This window comes from Microplitis mediator, chromosome 10 (assembly GCF_029852145.1).
Source record: "Microplitis mediator isolate UGA2020A chromosome 10, iyMicMedi2.1, whole genome shotgun sequence".
NCBI classification, from domain to species: Eukaryota; Metazoa; Arthropoda; class Insecta; order Hymenoptera; family Braconidae; genus Microplitis; species Microplitis mediator.
In genome coordinates this window covers 9,275,595-9,295,330 of record NC_079978.1, presented here as the reverse complement: position 1 = coordinate 9,295,330, position 19,736 = coordinate 9,275,595, and the positions used below count along the sequence as shown (strand labels likewise).

Here is a 19,736-nt window from a genome sequence, read left to right as displayed (position 1 = left end):
AAGCGTGGGTGCTGAAGAAGACCGGATGCGAACGCGTCGATGTCGTGGAAGTACCGGCGACGGTAACTCTCACCTTCGCCTTCGGTTCTTTGCTCTACTGCTGCTACTTCTATTCGCTATACCAGTAGTTGCGCAAAGTGTTTTTTTTCAAGATTACTCCCACGATGAACGAGTTTTAAGTGGATGTGCGTATATAAATAAAGTATACAATTTAACAAGTCATTTCGATAAGATGTTGTATACTTGGGTTTTATATACGAAATAAATTCATCTTTCAATGGAAATAATCTTGCGCGTGTGTTACTTGCTAAAATCACAACACCCGGACTTAAGTTAATCACTTCCCGGAAATGAGAGACAAGCGGGGGAAGAGAGCTGTACTGGTACTATAGCTGAGCAATGATTATTTGTAGTCATTTATTTTATTTTATTTTATTTTTTTAACCAGGTGTTAGTTAGAAGAATAAACTACCAAGTGTCTTCAGTGACTTTTTCTTTCCTGCTTAATTTGAATTGTATTATTGTGGTAAGATGTATCATATTCCTTTGCAAAGAACCTGATGCTTTTAACGCTATTATCTTTTTAGTTAATTGACCATTTGAATATGCAGTTCTCTTTAACTTATCTTTTGTTGTTATGAAAATGCCCATGTTGATATTTTAAGAAAAAAAAAATGCTGTTTCATAGTTTACAAAACAAAAAAAAAAAGATTTTAAAATAGGCTCTCGAACATAAATATTTGATCCGATAATTATTTTTGTTTTAATAGAGTTTAAAGAACCTAAACAAACTTTTTTAAAAAATACTCTTGACAACTTCTAAATACATCTTCAAAAGGATTTAGAAGTAATGAAACTTTAAAACAACTTCAGGTTGAGATGTGAACTTCATTTGGTAGCTTTCCATCTACAAAATCCCTTTTTACTAATTTCGAAACTCATCGAGCATTTAAATCTCGTCAGTTCGTGTCTGGTTTTCACAGTCACTTTAAGTTAATATCAAAGCCAGGATAATGGAATATACATTTGAAGATCCAGTTTATAAACAATAAACAAATAAGACAATACTAAAATATAGGTCAAATTAATCAGCCGTTCCTAAATTTATTCAAATAATAATAATAATAATAAATGTCGTAGTAAAGGACAAAGTATCGACACACCCAGTTGCTTTTGAAATATACAGTATTATATGTATCACGTGTCGCTCACACACGTTGTTCTCTTTATGGTACGCAATAACATTCACAAAGACTTGATTGATCATTTAAGTGAGATAGCGGGAAAATTAGGGACCGGTATAGAGAAAGTTATCGCGACCACGCCACACAACTGGTCAAAGGGCATAATTATAAGCGCGATACGTTAATAACACACCTTTACACAAAGGATTAATATCTAGTGTTAAATATTGAATAATTCAATCAGCGCAAATTGTATTCCACATAAATACATAAGGTAAAAAAAAACCCCTATACCCGCTCACTTTTCATTGGAGTGATATTAAACCACTCAATATAAATAATTAAATAAAATAAAAAAACCCTATTGTTTTTTTTATAGTTATTTTTTGTTGTTTTAAGTATTAGAATAAAGTTTTAGTTTAAAGAATAATGTTGATAATTAATTATTATTAACTTTTAAAATAAGGCCCTTGAGTGTACCCATAGCCGCTCAATAAAAGTGTGATGTACCATTGCTCGATCAACCCATGGCCCTATATAGTCGCTCAAAGATAATTTGATATCAATTAAACTATGATAAGCTTATTGAATTGGAAAATAATTTATAAATTATATTACTTTATTCTTTCATAATATAAAATTTCATGAATTTTAAAAATATATTTAATAAGACATAGTTACAACAATTCTTAAAAAATTTTACATAATCTAAATTTAATCTAACGAATGAACGTTAAAGTAAAAAATGCCCGGCTGAGCGCGATTTTAAAAACAGTCACTTAATTTAAATTTATAATCTATTATAAAATAATGTGATACATCATATTTTAATATATTTAAATTCACAAATAATTATTTATCAATAATATTTTTTTTAGTTGAAATTTTTTTTTTTCAAAATGCGCATTTAACAGTTAAAGTGAGCGACTAATGGTACTGCGCGGGTATAGGGACTTTTACCTTATACCACACAGTAAAAAATATTGTGTAAAATCAACACAGTTTGTGTGTTAAAAACGGTTGACACGAAATTTGTGTTGAAATTTTGACACAAACTTTGTGTAACCCCTTTTTAACACAAAGATTATGTTGAAATATCGCCACAAGAGGGCGCAAAGAATTCCACAGTAACACACAAAATGTGTTAATAAAGAGTGTATAACACATTTTTTATGTTACAAAAAGTGACACAAACTTTGTGTTAGTTTAACACAAACCGTTTTCGACACAAATACACAATATTTTTTACTGTGCAATAATAGTTTTCTTTGCTTTATAATAAAGTCAAAGAAACTGTTAATCTATTTTAAATAAAAATTCTTCATAAGATACTTGATTGTAAGGATTTACGGTTGAACAGATAGCACACATAAAATGAAAATAAAGCATAAATTTAATTACCTGAACAGCGCTGTTGAGGAAGCAGTTATTCTGTCCTGGTCCATTGAGCAAGCCTTTAGTACTCGTAAAGCTCGTGTTGTGATCTCTGATGTCCTGCTTTAGATTTTGATTATTCTGCAATTGATACCGATCATTTATGCTACCGAGGACTTTACGATTGTGGGATGGTTGTAAATAATTTCCATAATCAATCGTGTCCTGAGACGCAACCTGTTGCTGCGACAAGCCCATAGTGGCGGTCATTTTATTCTTAAGTCATCGTGTCTGTGGAACATAAATATACAGTATGTTATTATTATTTATTTACTACTTTACGCTATAACTTATAACTAACTAATTCAAACATTAAATTAAAAATAATCCTCGCGGTATATAAAATACATATTAGTCGACACACTCAACGCTCAACCTCTTTGGTGTAAACTCGCGCAACGGAAGGTGGAAATCGTTGACCTCGTTAAGAAGCGTGTGAACACAAGTATATCAAAGTTTTCTTCTAACACAAAACTATCTCGTCACGTATTTATGCACAAAGATTCTCATTAATTACTTGAGTATATAAATATATATTATGTATATTGGCGCATATAAGCTAATGATGACTACTAATTTTTAATTTTAAACCAGCACTTAATATTTCGCGTCACTAATTCCAAAACGACTTATATTTTCCTAAGCCCTTTTGCCTTTAGTCATAAAGTTTAAAACCGAAAGGGTGTATAATTTTTTTTTAATTGCAAATCATATTGTAGACTTATTCTGGGGTTGAAAATTTGGAAAATAAATTTTAAAAGCCAAAAGGGCATATAATTTTTGTATGCCCTTTTGGCTTAAAATTTTTTTTTTTTAATTTTTAGCTATAACATAACACTCTACACGACGGTTGGCAATGAAAAAAAAATTAAACGTCCTTTTGGTTTCAAACTTTATGACTAAAGCCAAAAAGGCGTATAAAAATGTTTTTTTGGAATTAGTAACGCGATTTATTCATCCTTTTATTATTATTTTTACTTTTATTATTATATTTATGTCAGAATAAATGAAGAGTAAATTTATAATGGTGTAATGTTTGACAGTATATTTATTTACATGCTGTGAGATGTATATCTCGCAGCTGATGTGACACCCACTATGCACGCAACAAGTAAAACGGTAATTCTAGTATTAAACGTCAGCAATAGTATATCTTGCCAGTAAATGCTTTAAAGTTTATTCAATTTATATAATACCATGCATTTACAAAATCAATGACTTGGCATCGTTGCGGTTAGCATATAAACTTTATGTCCAGCATGCGACGAGGACGCATGCCACTGTGTAAAAAATATTTAAACACTCTGGAGAAACGTGACCTCGATCGATCTTTTAATTCCAAGGAAAACGACATTATGGGTAATATTTATTTATTTATATTTCTTAATTATTATTATCCTTGTACATTAACAATTGATGAGCATTCTTTAGTAATGACAAAAGAGAAAATAAAAAAACGATTAACTGCTAATGGTAATTTAAAATGTTTTTTTTTTTTTTTTAGAAAACGATTTATTTATTATTCATTGATTCTTTTTATAGATTATTTTCGTCAATCTTCTGTCAGCAAGTTCTGTAATGGGAAATAAAATTTTCCGGGCTAATGACGTGGAGAATTGTAAAGAGAATAAGAGTGTGAAAAAAAAATAAAAAAAGAAAATGCTTTTGAGGATAAGACAAGATGGAAAAATGTAGTAGTTTGTAGTAGTGACGCGTTAAACGAAATGTACAGCTGAGTAGACAGCTCTAATTCGAGAACTTGCCATTGCTAGAGTGGTCAGAGCGTACGTGCTTGAGGGTGGTCTTGTAGTATCATCATTTTTATTATTTTCTTTATTTTATTACCCAGCAATCGGATTTGCTTTACTTCACGTTGAATTAACAATTCCCTTATAAGTTTATCTACTTTAATATCTTTTAATTGATTAATTCAATTGGATTTATAAGTATGTAAACTTACAAGATTAAAGGCTTACACTGTAAAAAATTGGGAGTGAATTCGGAGTGATTACGAATGTTATTTCAATTCGAATTTACTCCGTGACTCAGAGTCCCGGAGTTAAAAAAAATCACTCTGTATATGAAGTAAATAAGGGAGTTTGTTTTTTCAACGAAGTGATTTCGAAATAATGTGGATTTCATTTAAACCCGCATTCACGCAGATTCAAAGTTTCAATATTAAAATAAACTTCTTTTAGGGGTCAATTTCACTCTGAACCAGAATTTTGATATTAAATTAAACTTCCCTTCGAAGTGAATTTCACTCTGAAAGGATTAAATAAAAAACAGTCATCTGCTCACCATTTATATACTCTCGATTTACTCCATGTTCACTCCACTAATTTTTTACATGTATAGATTATTTTATTGTTATAACATTATATAATGACTACAAAAAATAATAATGCCATAGTAATCATTTAAATGTAATATTTTTTTACAAATTAATATTATTTTAAAATTTAATTATTTTGTCATATACTCTCATGAGTATCATCGACTATTGAATAAAATTTTAATGTTTCCGGTATAAAATTAATTGTTATTCTAGTGTAAATCCATTGAATCAATAAGAAGATAAAAAAAAATTCTTCCGATACGTGGAATCAAACGCGGATCTCTTGGACGCGAGCCAACGCATACTATATTAGGTAATTTAATATTAAAATTTTTAATACATAATTGTTTTCGCAAGATGTGTTTACAAATAAACTATTATTTATATTTTTAATATTTAATAAATAGACTAAAGAAAATAATTTAATCATCCTCGATCATTTATAATAAAAAATTAAACGTGATAGCAATTTATTTTATAAAATGTTTTGGATAAACACGACAAAATTTAAAGTCGGAGGTCGCGGCTCCATTATTTCTCTTACCACGATTATCTCGTGTGTGTACGTGCCAAGCATATGTGCATGGGGTTTCTTATAGACGCGTATACAACGTTATATAGACGGAATAATAAAACCATATAATATACGCTAAGGTGCAAAGCTTATTTGTAATCTAACTGTGTCTCTAATGTGAGCTACAAGTTTGTTTACAAATTTTTTATTCTTTCAACTCAACTATTTATACATATACTGTGATATCACGAAAATATAAATAATTTTTTAATAAAATATACATTCATTACATTTTATAATATGAGAGTAAAGTTTTCTTTGTATGTAACTTGATAATTTGATATTTTTTTATTTACACAAGAATGTTTTTAAAATTTATGTGACGTTGATAAACTTACTTTTGGTATATTGTGAATTTAATTAAATAAGGAATTTGAGAAAGATAATTTAGAGAATAGTTTATAAATTTAATTTTGTTTTTACTCAGCAATAAAACAAATTTGTAATGTTTAATTAAGTTAATTAATTTTATTGCAGTCGTTCCGTATACATTTTATTATTTATGTTTACTTATTAAATATTTTTATTGGCATCTGTGATTTCATAATTATAAATATTGTATGTAAATGACCTAAAAAATGATAACAATTTAAACTCGTTAAAAATAATTAATTTAGCCAAGTTAAGTGTTTACGAAATTTATGTCCAGCATTGTTAAGAGTATAAAAAAAGTAAAGCAAAAAAATCAAACTTTTAATATACATAAACAAGTGCCAAATCGACAATGGCTCAGTGTAAAATACCATCCGCAGCAATTTGTAAATGTCAGCTAACGCAATCTTCTGCAATGCGGGATTTCCGTCAAAGCTACGTAATGAATTTTTTTTTACTTATATTACTCTTGACTATATCTTCTCTACTAAAGAAAATTTACCCAGTTCAGTGTACGAGAATTTATTGAGACTGATACAGCAGACTCCGACTATATAAGGAAACCTTGTTTGGAAAAAAATAAATGAAATCTAGTATATTATATATGAAATGAAAGCAACACATTTCGTGACTACTAGCTGTATAAGATTTAAAATATATTCAATCTAATTTTTGTCACGTCAGTCGTATCATCAGTCATATACAGTTTACGTGGTATTTTTTTTATGCAAGAAATTTAAATTGCATCAAATTAGGTATTGCTTCAATAATAAATACTTGATTATTACACTATTGTATTGCTAAAAAAATAAAATTAAACTTGTAATCATTATTACGAAACAATTATTTCTTAAACTTTTAGATGTTGAACCGGTTAGAATTTTAAGATCTTAAATAATGAATCGTAATTAAAAAGGAATAGCAAAAATAAATTTCAGCACATAATACACACACCAATAAAGTAAACATCAGAACCTGAGCAGTGGAACTTTTTCTTTGCTAAGAGGCAGAGAGAACTCATAGTTAGAACAGAGCAAAGTAATTTCATTTTCAATTCGTTTTACTGGCATATTATTAACATTTCAACTGACCTCGTTCACTGCACAGAGAAATAGAGACTCAATGAAAAAAGATTAAATAAAATTTAATAAAAATCGTTCATGTATACTTGAAGCTTAAAAAATTTACTAAAGACAATAAAATACATGCTATCAATTCTCTACAGCATGTTATTGTATATCATGATGAATCGTGTGTGTATACTATATACTGTCAGTACACTTTAAATTAATTTAACAAATTGTTCTGAAACTATGCATTACATCCAAGCATACCTCTGTGATTAAAACAAAAAAAAATTTCTCTCGCTAATGACGTTCAGAAAAATAACTATGTGTTTTTATTCCATCAAGGTATGCTCTGTACCGAATGATGTGGAAAGATTCTCCTTTACGGTCGATTAAAAAGCTTGGATGTGTATTTTTCATTATGTGACACCTCGTCTTTCATTCGTTTCTTCAAACCATCAGCGTAAAACCTTCGAAGGTAAATATTCATGAGAAGAGTAACCTTTTTTTTTATTTCAACTATCTACATCTCTTTGACCTTTCTCGTATTCTCATTTTTTTATCACATCTCTTTTTCTAACTTTCAATCTGTCACGGTTTTATTTTATATATTTTTCTTTTTTTTTTTTTTTTTTTTTCGTTATTTGTTCGAGGATTTTCACGTAGCTATAATATTTAAGATGTAAGAATATAGCTATTGGAGTGAATAAAATAACTTAAGAATTTTCACTCTGACATCATCAGAAAATAGTCCAAGTCTCATGACGACAAAGTCTGTGATTATGAGAATGCGAAGAGACAATTCCAAACTTTCCAGCTTTTTCAATTCTTATCTCATTTCTTAAAGACTCGCTGCATTCACAGCAACATTTTATACTTTACAGAATCTTAAAACCTGTGGGGAGACTACTAAAATAGCACACCTGCATGATATATATTTCAACTTGGCAACTTTTATTTTTCAATATATATCACATAATACCTTCGAGGTATTTCATTTTGAACGTCTTAAGATAGAGACACATATAATAACTACGCCATGATATCATTTAGGAATTTAATCAGAATGCTACTTGCTTTTAAATTTTATCTTTTTTTTTTACAAAAATGTTTTTGTTAAAATTTCAAATGTATCCAAAATTTTTTATAAAAATAATAATTTAAACTAAATATATTTATAACTTAATATATCTGCTTTAATACAAAAAAAATATAATCAATAAAACGAAAATAAAAAAAAAAAATTACTAACTAAATTTAACAACCTTGAAGTTTTTTTTTTTTTTTACAAATGACTGACCAATTTAAACACACACCAAATTCGACATGATCATTAAACCAAAACGACCTAAAACCTCAAATAAGTATTTATGAGTTAGTCAAAAATATCTTCTCAGCAATAACTAATTATAAAAATTACTAAAAAATTAAGTGTGTTAATGAGTTAAAAAAAAAACCTTAGCTATATTTTTCAGTTCATTATCTAATTTTAAAAAATAATATTTCTAAATCGTTTTGGCGATTAGTTAAAATTTTAAACCAGAAACCCTAACAATATTCAAATGTGTATAAGTGGATACTTGAACATAACTATGTGTCCTATAGGTAATAATAAGATAAACGAAGAACGGGCCACCAAACCTGAAGCTCAAAATCAAAAGGTGGCCAATTAAATGGGAACCCTTTTTAAACCACTCGACTCTGCAGCAATCATGGCACCCCACCTGCGTCTGAAAAACAGACAGGACCGGTCTTAACATATATAATAATACAAGCCGAGTGGTTATTGCTGTAGATTCAAATTTCGAGGCTTCCAAGCAAATCATCACGATAAAAAAAAAAAAAAACTTACCAAGACATCAGCAATTACCATTAATAACTACAGGTGCGCCCAATTCCTTACTTTCAGAAGCGTCAGACTAACAAGATTGACGAAAAAATTTTAGACATTAAAATTTATCAAACATGTTTTTTCATTTTTCAAACTAATCATTCTAGATCATCATAAATTAACAAATTATATTAATTTATTTTGATATTTAAAGATTAAAAAATTAAATTAAATATAAGGTAATTAGCTCATTACATCTATAATAATACCAAGATAACTAATTAGGCTATGATATTTTGTGGAATAAAATAAAATTAATTGATACTATATTTATTATTGGTTTATTGATGAGGGAATATGTGATTCCGTAAATTTTGAATGACTTGCACAATCATGTCAAGGCTGGGTCATATAGTTTGGTTGTTACCCCTCGGTTTGGACATGAAAATAGACTGAAATAGCTCGGGAAAGTTGCCAAAGTGTTAAAAGAGAATAAAATATATTCAAGTATTTTAAAATAAATATGACAAAAATAGATGTAAACTGTAGACATTATACTTTCATTTTAGTTATTTAATTATTTGACTTTCATTTTTTGTACCATGGTGTTCTTAAATTATAAAAATGAATATACACTTTTATTTAGCATTTCAAGAATCACAAAAATTCAGTATTACCTGCGGAGTATTGAATTCTGCACGGTTTCTCGAGTCACATTTTGTGGTCCAGGTGGATGAAACAAGGGAGTAAACAAAAAATAATAAAATTTATTTTCAAAACCCGTTCTACCGGCTGGACGCACGAAACCTCTCAAATCAGCTCTTATAGTGAAGATAGAAGATCCAACTTTAGCTTTAGCCCGGGGGCACAAGACTTGGCGGTAATTTTTTATCAATATAAATATACTGTGTTGTGTTAAATGAAAATATAAATAATAAAAATTACGTAAATTCCGTTGGTGTTAATGTAAATGAGTTATATAAACTCACTAATTCATGTTGTTTAGACCGTTGGCTTTTTTATTATTTTATATTTTTCACATAGAAAAAGGTTAAGCCACATATGAAAGAAGTTATTGAGAGAGCAAAAATAATTTAATTTTAAAAATTAATTTGCTCAGAAAGTAAGATTGAGTTATTATCATGAACACGTACAGGAGAAAACGCGCGTATGATTACTCTCCTTATATACACTGAAGCTGTGACGAATTATATCAAGGATAAAACATTATTTTACAGAGATTAGTAAGGAAAAAAAACTTTACGTATATTTTTCAATATTTTTAAATTGGAGATTGAAAAGTTTATTTAATGTCTAAAGTCTACAGTGATTGACTTTAATATTTTTTTTTCTTATAAGCTTTCTTAACACCAAGAAAAAAGGGCGTAAATTTTTTTCAACTATAAAAGTACTAATACTAAATGAGGACATGACTTTTTTTCATCTTTTTTTTTACGACATTATACATGTTGGAATTTATAGATAAAATCTCCTTTCAATTATCTCTGGATTATAATACTTAGGATGTAAAGATTACGTTATGATGCATCGTACTGACCCGAAAAAAACCGGTCGTCTATACCATACGCCGCGTTCTCTATTTGTCAATTGAAAATTGAAAACCGTCATAAAAGTTTCCAAACCCCAATTTTTATTTCCAAGAAAAAAACATAATAAAAAAACTTTCCCGACATCCCACGACATGAATTATGTATAAAAATAAATATGCAATAAAAAAAATAATTTATCCGTACAAGAAGCATTTAATAAATTTTATTATTATTTTTATATATTTTTTTTTACTCAACTAAATTAAATAATCGCGTGTATCTCGTATCATAATGTAATAACCTCACGAAAGCTCAGGAAGTAGAACCTTGTCTAAAATCGCTAGGGAATATCTATAGTATTTTTCCATTTTTTTAAATAATATGATATAGAATAAGCTTCAGTATAAAAATTACCGCGACGTTGTTCACATCATGGAATACGGAATTATTTTGAATATAACAGGTTTGGGTGAAGAATACAATGAAGAAGCAGCGGTTCCATCATTCTCACATCAACATGTATTTACATTATCAACCAAAGTCGATAGTAGAATTCAAAAAGTAGTTGATTTAATAATTATTACTTTTACTATATTATTAAATACAGTTGTACTTTTATCAGTTTTCATGCGTAAGTCATTATACACATCAGTTGGTTGTTATATATTGAGTTTAATACTTTCTAATATCGTCAACATTTTGGATCTATTGAGAAATGTAATTGTGAATTGGTTTAATATAAAATTCAAAACTGATCATGATTACATAAATCAAGTTACTTTTCGCGCATCTATTTGCACAGTTACAATGTTAACTGTTGATCGTTACATATCATTCTGTTGTAAGGAAACGTCATCTCACAGAATTTTAACAAAAGCATCAACAGCTGTAAAAGGTGTCATAATAATATGGTCATTTTGTTCAATTACAACAATAATGGAACTTCATCTTTATGATCATTATGTTATTCAAACAGGAATAATTCTCTCTGTGTTTACGACAACTATGTATTTGATTACAACAACTTTTATAATTATTTTTTTGATTACAATGATTATCGTGCAGTTAAAAGAAAATAAAATTACTACTGGAGGCACGTGGAGATCCGAACAATCCGATAGTCTTCGATTACTTGGTAAAGAACTGATATATAATTTAATTTATTTGTTACGGAAATAAATTTAAAATATTAAAATAAATTTATTTATTTTATTATTATAGTTGGAATTGTTGTTGGGTTATATATAACAATTGTCCCCGACAGAATACTTACTGTACTCTATTATACATCATCATTTTGCTGCTCACTCTTCACCAGACACGTGTGCTTCTACCTCGCAAAATTTTCATCAATCATTTGTCCAGTTATTTGGATTGGAACGTCAAAGCTCCTTCGCCAATGTATTAAAGTAATATATCAAATACTTTTTTATTTAAAAACATTTAAATATGTATATAATATTATTATTTATACTTGTAATGAATTATTATCAATAATTAATATTTGTCATGATCTTTTATCCAGAAAACATTTTGTTGCAATCGCAGATCATGATATTCTTTTCATAGAAGATGAATTATACCATAAGCCATCTGATAGAGACATAAATGCATGCAAGTTACTATAGACATATATTATATACTACATATATACATAATACTACTTGTGGCCACTCCCGTGCATTACGAATTCATCTAGCGTGCTTTTGGATACCCAATGTTGGTTTGCAGCGGATTTTCAATGCATTCAAGGAAGAAGAGGTTTCAAATGTGATAAAAAGTCACCGAGATGATATTGTCAGACGTATGTATGTATTTATGTATGTAAGAATCATTGATATCCTTTTAACGGACTCTTTATACTAAACACTAGTCAAAATGGTAAATCGGAAAGCTATCACTTCCGTTAAAAATCAAAACTTTTATTCATGTATTCAAATTTATTTATTTTTTAAAATAAATTTATTATTGAAGAAAAAATTGTGAAAATATAAAATAATAATTTTATAATTACTAAAATCAAAATTTCTAGAAAATTAAATGGCATTCATAAATATAAAAGTACTTTAGTTTTTAACATAAGTGTAAAAATAAAAAATGTTTGAAAATATAAATTATTTATAAACTGAACGAAGGAAATTTGCTCATGAATGAGTAGAGAAGGAACTATAAAGCTAGAATGAGAAACAAAAACTGTTTGTTAAGTAAACATTAAAGCCAGACACCTTCACCAAACATATACTCCCACATAGTAAAAGAGTACATGCGTAACTTTTGAATTACTCATATGGTTCTTTGTAAATATACCTTTGTAAATTGCTAATTTTAATTAAAAATTCAAGAACCATCGATACGCGAGAAGAGTTCTTTACTTCTTTTTGTAAAGATATTGTTTATTTTAACTCGACGTTTAGCTCAGTTTAAAAAGACCAATGAACTTATAAATATATATTTTAAAATAAAGATTTTGATAAGTTATTGAAAGAGCTCTTGCAAATCTGATTAAACTCTTGGTAATGGTCTAGAAGTGGGGCTCCACCTATTTTTCAAAGTTCCAAGTGCTTACACCTTAAATATCTATAATTAAACTTTTTCCACGTGTTCAGCTACACGGCGGATTAAATTTTCTGTATGTGTTTTTGTCTCTAACACAAGATATCTATCCGAACTTTGTAACTAAAGTGTGCAAAATTGATAAAAAATGACACAAATTATGCTAATTTTCCAAAATAAATTTAATAAATTTCTAATAAATACAAATAATTAATTTTATTAATACCGTAAGATGGACGGTGGCGATAGAAAGGTCTAACTAAGAGTTACAAATATTTTTTGAGCTCTTGTATAGTGAAAATTGGCATATTTCTGTTATTTCAATACACTAACGGTGTACAACAGCTCACAAAGCACTTTGTTGCAAGCAGTTTGGACGGTATCCGCCTTCCTTTGCTAGTATAGTGTCTGGCTGAAGCCCGCAACACAGTTTTACGCCGGCTCGTACTGGTAAGAGATGTAGTCTAAGGCAAGAGTGCGTTAACATAGCCTTACTGACGAGTCCGTTAACGTACTTAGGACGAAACTACAGAAATTATGGCAAATAGGCATATATCTTAAGTTTTGGTGGTTGACTTAAGAGTCAATACATAGAATAATAAGAAAAATATGTCAAATGGTGCAGTGTAGCACGGAACAGAAAAATTTCAAACTAAATCTGTAAATCAAGCTAATTTTATACCTTTGGTATACACGTACAATTTATTAATGCTTAAATAACACCTAAATAAGCAAGTACATCTTCAATCCGCCGACAAATGCTAGAGATTGAAATTGGTTTCAAAGCGATTTGTCTATATTTGGTCTTTTGCTTGATATAAACAGGTGGAGCCCCGATTATAGACCATTACCAAACTCTTTAAAGAATCAGCAAAATGTTATTCATTATGAAGCCACTGGAGTTGATAAGATATACACTAGGATCTTTGTGATGTCAAAGAGAAAACTAACAAGAAAAAAATAATGTAACATTGCAATATTCTCTTGCGAATCATAAATCAGCTTCGTCTAAGCTACCAGTACAGAGTGTAGAGGCCACACTACCTCCCTTTTATTTTAACTTCTTGTAGTAGACAAACATTGCATGAGTCGAGCTCACCTCGTACAGCCACACTCGAGAAAATATTTGATCAAGTGCAAAATGTAAGGCCGAGTTTCTTTCCATACAATATTAAACTTTATATATATAACTGTTGTATATTAAACATAATCCACATAGAAAAACATTGTTATATTACATAAATTCTTTACAAAACTGAAGGTATTTTTTTCAATATTTTTTTAGCTTACGTCAATCGATGTGTTTGATAGAAAACTTTATACTGGTGATAAGTTTTTGATAAAATCAACGTTTAAAATATCGGAAAAAGTTGTTAAGCTAGATGAGAAACTAGAAAACTATTAGCTTTTTTTTTTTATCATCAAAAAAATAAATGTATATTTTTTTTCTTTGATATAAATAAAAATATATTGGCAAAAACGCTTGATTTATGTATTTTTTGTTATATGTGTTTTGTTCGTTTTTAATAAAGAATGTATTTATTTTTTTTTTTGGTTTCTGTTGAAAACGTCATGATAAAATAAAATGAAGAGCAATAAACGATTTCTGAACAGTAGACGATTAATAATATCAACAGAAGTTTATATACTGATACACTTGTGTTCTTATTTTAGATTTATGAATGATGGAATTGAAAGTGCCAGTGAGGAATTTTAATTTGATCCAAATGATAAAATAAGTTACGAAGAATATTTAATTGATATGATACCATGTTGATTTAATATTATAATAAGAATAAAAACGTTCATCTGTTTTTGAGCTGTTATTAGAAAAAATAAAAGTTTTAACAACTATATATGTTTTATATATTTGAATTATTTTTTAAATAACAGATTTTCGTGATATTATATTTTAAAAGTACGGACCATTTTTATCGTAGAATAAACTTTTATTGATACGAGACTATAACTAAAGGATTATAGGATAAAATTTGTCCAAATAATTTTTTTATTATCCATAAAACTAAGGTGAAACACAGCAAGTGATGTATATATGTATATATATATATATATGTTTTAACTATGACGACGGCTAAAGAAAGAAAATAAAAATAAAAATAAAAAAATATTTTCTTGTGGTCAAACTTTTTTCATTATAAACTTACTACTACGTTGTAGTAAAACAAACTTTTCAATACAAAACTTTTTCATAAATGTTTATTGGGCAAGTGACCAAGTTTAATAAAAAATATTTACATTATAAATATGGTCGAAAATTTAACTACGCTCAATACTTTAAAAACAAAAAAAAACTTTTTTTTTTAGTCTGATATCTCGCGTTACTAATTTCAAAAAGACTTATAATTTTAGACGCTTTTTTGGCTTTAGGAAACTCTTTAAAGCCAAAGAGACGTATAATTTTTTTTTTGATTGTCAATAGTTTTGTAGGCTTACACCGATAGAAGGATTTCTTAGTATTTAATAAATATTTCTTACTATTTAAGAAATGGTTTCTTAAATAATAAGAAATTTTTTTAAATGCTAAGAAATCTGTCTATCAGTGTATTTAATAGCTATAAATTTAAAAAAAAAAAAAAAAAAAAGTTTGTGAAAGCCAAAAGGGCTTATAGCTTAAACTATACGTCCTTTTGGCTTTCAACATTTTTTTTCCAATTTTCAGCTTTTAAATAAGTCTACATTATAATTAGTAATTAAAATAAAGTTATACGCCCTTTTGGTTTGAAACTTAGTGACTAAAGCCAAAAGAACGTATAAAAATATAAGTCCATTTGGAATTAGTGACGCGATATGAGAAACATTAATGATATAGTTATTGTCAAAAGAACTGTAAATTAATTTTTAGTCACTGACATTTATTCCAAAATGTAAGTAATCATCAATTTTGATATTTCATATTTTATCTTGATAATATTCACGTCATCAGCTTGATAGTATATATTGTATCATATTATATTATAATACCGGTAAAATCATAAGTAATATTTATTACCGGTGGATTTCGCATCCTCGGCGAATTGTTACCTGGTGTGTCGTGTACACCAATATAAGCCGTTAGTTTACAATTACGTCAGTTTGTGCCAACACCTTCGCTTTTATATACATATACATAAACAAATTAAATATAAGAGTACAAGTAATGTGCTCAGTACGAACGACTCACGATGTTGTTGTATACAATGAGATTATGTACCGCAAATGTATCAAGAAGAAAAATCAATCGATTAATTTGTTTTATGAATTAGTTAATTATAAATTATGTACCACACATAAATAAATGTAAAAGAATTAAATCTTCTCAGTTGAAAGTACGTATTGAGGTCAGTCCTTGAAGATTTAAGATTTAAATATCTTTGCTTTGTATATAATTATGTACATCTAATATCAAGGGCAGACATTAATAAATTATTCGATAAGATATATCCAAAAGAATATGGTAATAAATTAATCTTTTTAAGTTATTGATGACTGATAGCTGTACTTTGACGTCAGCTTAAAAATTTTATTTCTCGAATTTTACTATTGAAATACGAAAAAAGATTAAAATATATGTTTATTTATAATATATCAAAACTTTCTACTCTAATTTGTGGAAAATATATATATAAAAAAAAAAAAGTAGCAAAAAACTATCATAGGTGACGAGAAATAACGAATGTATATAAAATTATTATAACTCATTGTTTTAAAGTGAAACAATAGAACACGCGTGGGTCCAGGAGGGACCTACGCTCGCATATTACGTATTTCCGATCCTTATTCAAGAATTTTATAAGCATAAAAAAAAAGTAATTCTATGGTAATGGGAGAAATTATATAGTTGCAGTCATCCTGTTTTTTTTTTTTTTTTAATATTTTTTTGTTTTGTTAATCGACTATAAATGACAATGTTGCACGCCATCATTCATATGGCATTAAATTAATTATGAAAACATTGTTATACAAAAAAAAATTTGTTTTCATACACATCACTTATTAAAATAAAAAATTTAACTTAATAAACATTGTTTGGTTTAAATTTCATCACCCTTATTATAATATAATTAACGTACATATTATAACAACCCTAGAGGCGGTATATATATATATATTATAGTATGTTATAATGGATACTAATAAACATATCAAACTATAATTAAGTCCTTGAAGTACAATGAATTGATTGACTTGACAGCAAGTCATAGATGACGATAAATTTAATCACGGATTAAGAAATTCATAATTTCACAAGACAGAAAAATATAAAAAGAAATAATTTCAATGATATTTGATTACTTATTGCTCCGGACGTCATTCATCATGTGAAATTTTTTACACTTCTCATTGAAGTGCTAAAATCATCTAGTCCCTGTCATCTTACAAAGTTGAGATATTCAATCAAACTCTACACCCGACTGAGTTAATCGATTCTGCATGTTGAAAATTATAGCTCTTATTAATATAGTATTATGTACAGAAAGTATCTATTACTGCGAACCGATATAACTTGGTTGTGACTAATTGCTTTCACATGTAATTTAAAAATATATATAAAATAACATGAAACTGAATACATCAATAAAAAGTTTTTTACTAGTTTATTCCGTGAGTGGACCGTTAACTTTCTCAACCGGTTCAGTAAATCGTCCTATTCGCATATTAAACCGGAAGCTATAAAGCTTCAAGCTAAACAGTGGCACTAGCGGTCATCTAGCTCTGTTATCTATCTTTATCACTTCGTCATCGAGATCAAACGTTTATTCCAAGTACCAATATAGCTCTTTATACTTGATTCAATTATCTTTAAACTTTTTTTTTTGTTATTCTCAAAAGCTTTTTATTTATAACAAAAAAAAAAAAAAAAATATTAAAAAAATAACGATAACATATAAACATTGATATGAGAAGAAAAACTTATTGACTTACCTATGACGTTACTGACAGTCAGCCGGAAATTCAAATTATCCTTAGACTCTGTGATTTTGGACACTTCCGGTTTTGCTTAACTCTCCTTGCCTTTTTAGTAAATAAATTAAATTATATTTTGTATAAAACGTTCTTCATAAATGACAATATCTCAGGTATATTTTTTTATACATATAAGTCTGTATACATTTGACTACCCTAAATACACTTGCAGATGATGGTTATGGTGATGACGATAAGATCCTTCGTCTGGTTGCCGGCATCTGTCATTCAAGTAGTCCAAACATACCATACACAAAACAACTTTAATAAAAATGTCACTTTTTCCATTTGTTTTTATTTATTTATTTTTTTTTTTTCGTTTTCTTTAAATTTAAAATTCAAATTTGTTTTTTTTCAGTGCACTTCAATTGTCAACTGTCACTTGATTGACAATGTCTCAATCAAAATATACGTTAGTTATTAGTAAATAAACGAAATCATGTAAACGTCATTAAACTTTTAAACTCCAAAAATTACTAAAAGTTGATAGTCACATCAGAGAGTTGTCACTTTTTGTAAAGTATTATATGATATGTAGTTTAAAATAAATTATGTGATTTTAAAATACAATGTTTTCTCGATAGATTGTATGTATACAAACGAAAGACCGCGTACATTAGGTTTGTTACGGCACGGCAGTCGCGACTCGACAGTCAGAGTACACTGCGTAGAACCCGCCACGCGCCTCCAAACTCGAAAGCATCTGAACAACCGCGCAAGATGGCTACCACTGACGGCTCTTCTTATTGGTTGATATTACCGCGACCAGGTGCTGTCAACCTTGTTATCATATCACGAAAATACTCACGAGGCTCACGAGACTAATACTACGTACGAGAAAACCAGACGCGCCTACTGTCTAAATGAATGATAACAAATTATTTTAAAAATATGAATACTCCAATGCCAAACTATTTATTCTATGTCAATTTCTATATACTTCCGGCCAATTTGCAGATGCACCTAATAAAGAATCTCTTTTTAAACAATTTCCTTTTTTTAATACAAATACATATACATGTATGTATAATAACATTTATGATTTTCTGTTAGCAAAAGTAAAGTAAACATAAAAGTAGTACAAAGGTGTCAAAAACTAACGGTTTGCAAAGTGTGAAAAAGGAATTTGTTCAGAATTTTACCTGACTAGAATAAAATATCTAATGAAAAAGGAACCGTAAAAATTACAGATAAAATTAAATTTACTAGAACGTATAGAGTCAATAGACACTTTTTTAAATAATTCATGACTTTTTAAATTTCTTAATTTATGAGAAAAAAATTTTTACTTAAAACTCAATTATTGAGGATAAATTAACTTGATAAAAAAATTTCGGTAATAACTATAATTACTTATGGATAAAATTGTTTCACAGAAGAATATATTTCATAAAAAATTATTATACTTAAAGTTGTATAGATAAGGATGACGTAATTTGTTTATGTATTTATAAAATTCAAACTATGATAGATAAAAAGAGAGTTGAAAAATATAATTTATTCGCTGTTAATGAATTGATAAAGTTAAATAGTTTAAAAACTGTTATTAAATGAGATAAAATCCGCAGAGTAAGCTGAGAGTTGTAATTAACATACTTATATGATCGATCATCTGAATGCATTCGACCCTGAAAGGAATGCAGATAACTGCTAATTTCCGGTAATCTTCTCAGTAAACATTTTTACATTTAACAGAAAAACTGAGCAAAAAAACATAGTATCTAATTCAAGTTCAGGTGTTTACTGTATATCAGGTTATTTAAGAAAAATTTCTTCATAATTCTTTTAGGAATCTGTTATACTTTTCAACTAAGTCACCTAAATATGTCACATCAGTATTTTATTACTATTTTTACATAATCTGAGGA

At 28.2% G+C, this 19,736-nt stretch overlaps 2 protein-coding genes across 3 annotated transcripts in view; one reads left to right on the top strand and one right to left on the bottom strand.

Annotated features, from left to right (window-relative positions):
- The window catches only part of LOC130676486 (uncharacterized protein DDB_G0283357), a 54,155-nt gene extending 36,000 nt beyond the window's left edge, over positions 1-18,155 (bottom strand). Inside the window, exons 1-2 of the mRNA XM_057482748.1 lie at positions 17,827-18,155; positions 2,586-2,849 (exon numbers count right to left, since the gene is read on the bottom strand). Coding sequence (XP_057338731.1) covers positions 2,586-2,828 — 243 coding nt within the window. The 5' untranslated portion in view covers positions 2,829-2,849; positions 17,827-18,155. The remainder of the gene's footprint in view (positions 1-2,585; positions 2,850-17,826) is intronic.
- On the top strand, positions 10,647-12,322 carry LOC130676488 (melanocortin receptor 4-like). 2 transcript variants are annotated; one of them, XM_057482752.1, is made up of 3 exons: positions 10,647-11,485; positions 11,572-11,759; positions 11,876-12,322. In XM_057482752.1, exons 1-3 carry the CDS (start codon positions 10,783-10,785, stop codon positions 11,903-11,905), a joined length of 921 nt encoding a protein of 306 aa, XP_057338735.1. In that variant the 5' UTR covers positions 10,647-10,782; the 3' UTR covers positions 11,906-12,322. The 2 variants fall into 2 exon arrangements, with proteins under 2 accessions (XP_057338735.1, XP_057338734.1); XM_057482751.1 differs by having other exon boundaries at positions 11,572-12,322.
- Positions 18,156-19,736: the final 1,581 nt, after the last annotated feature.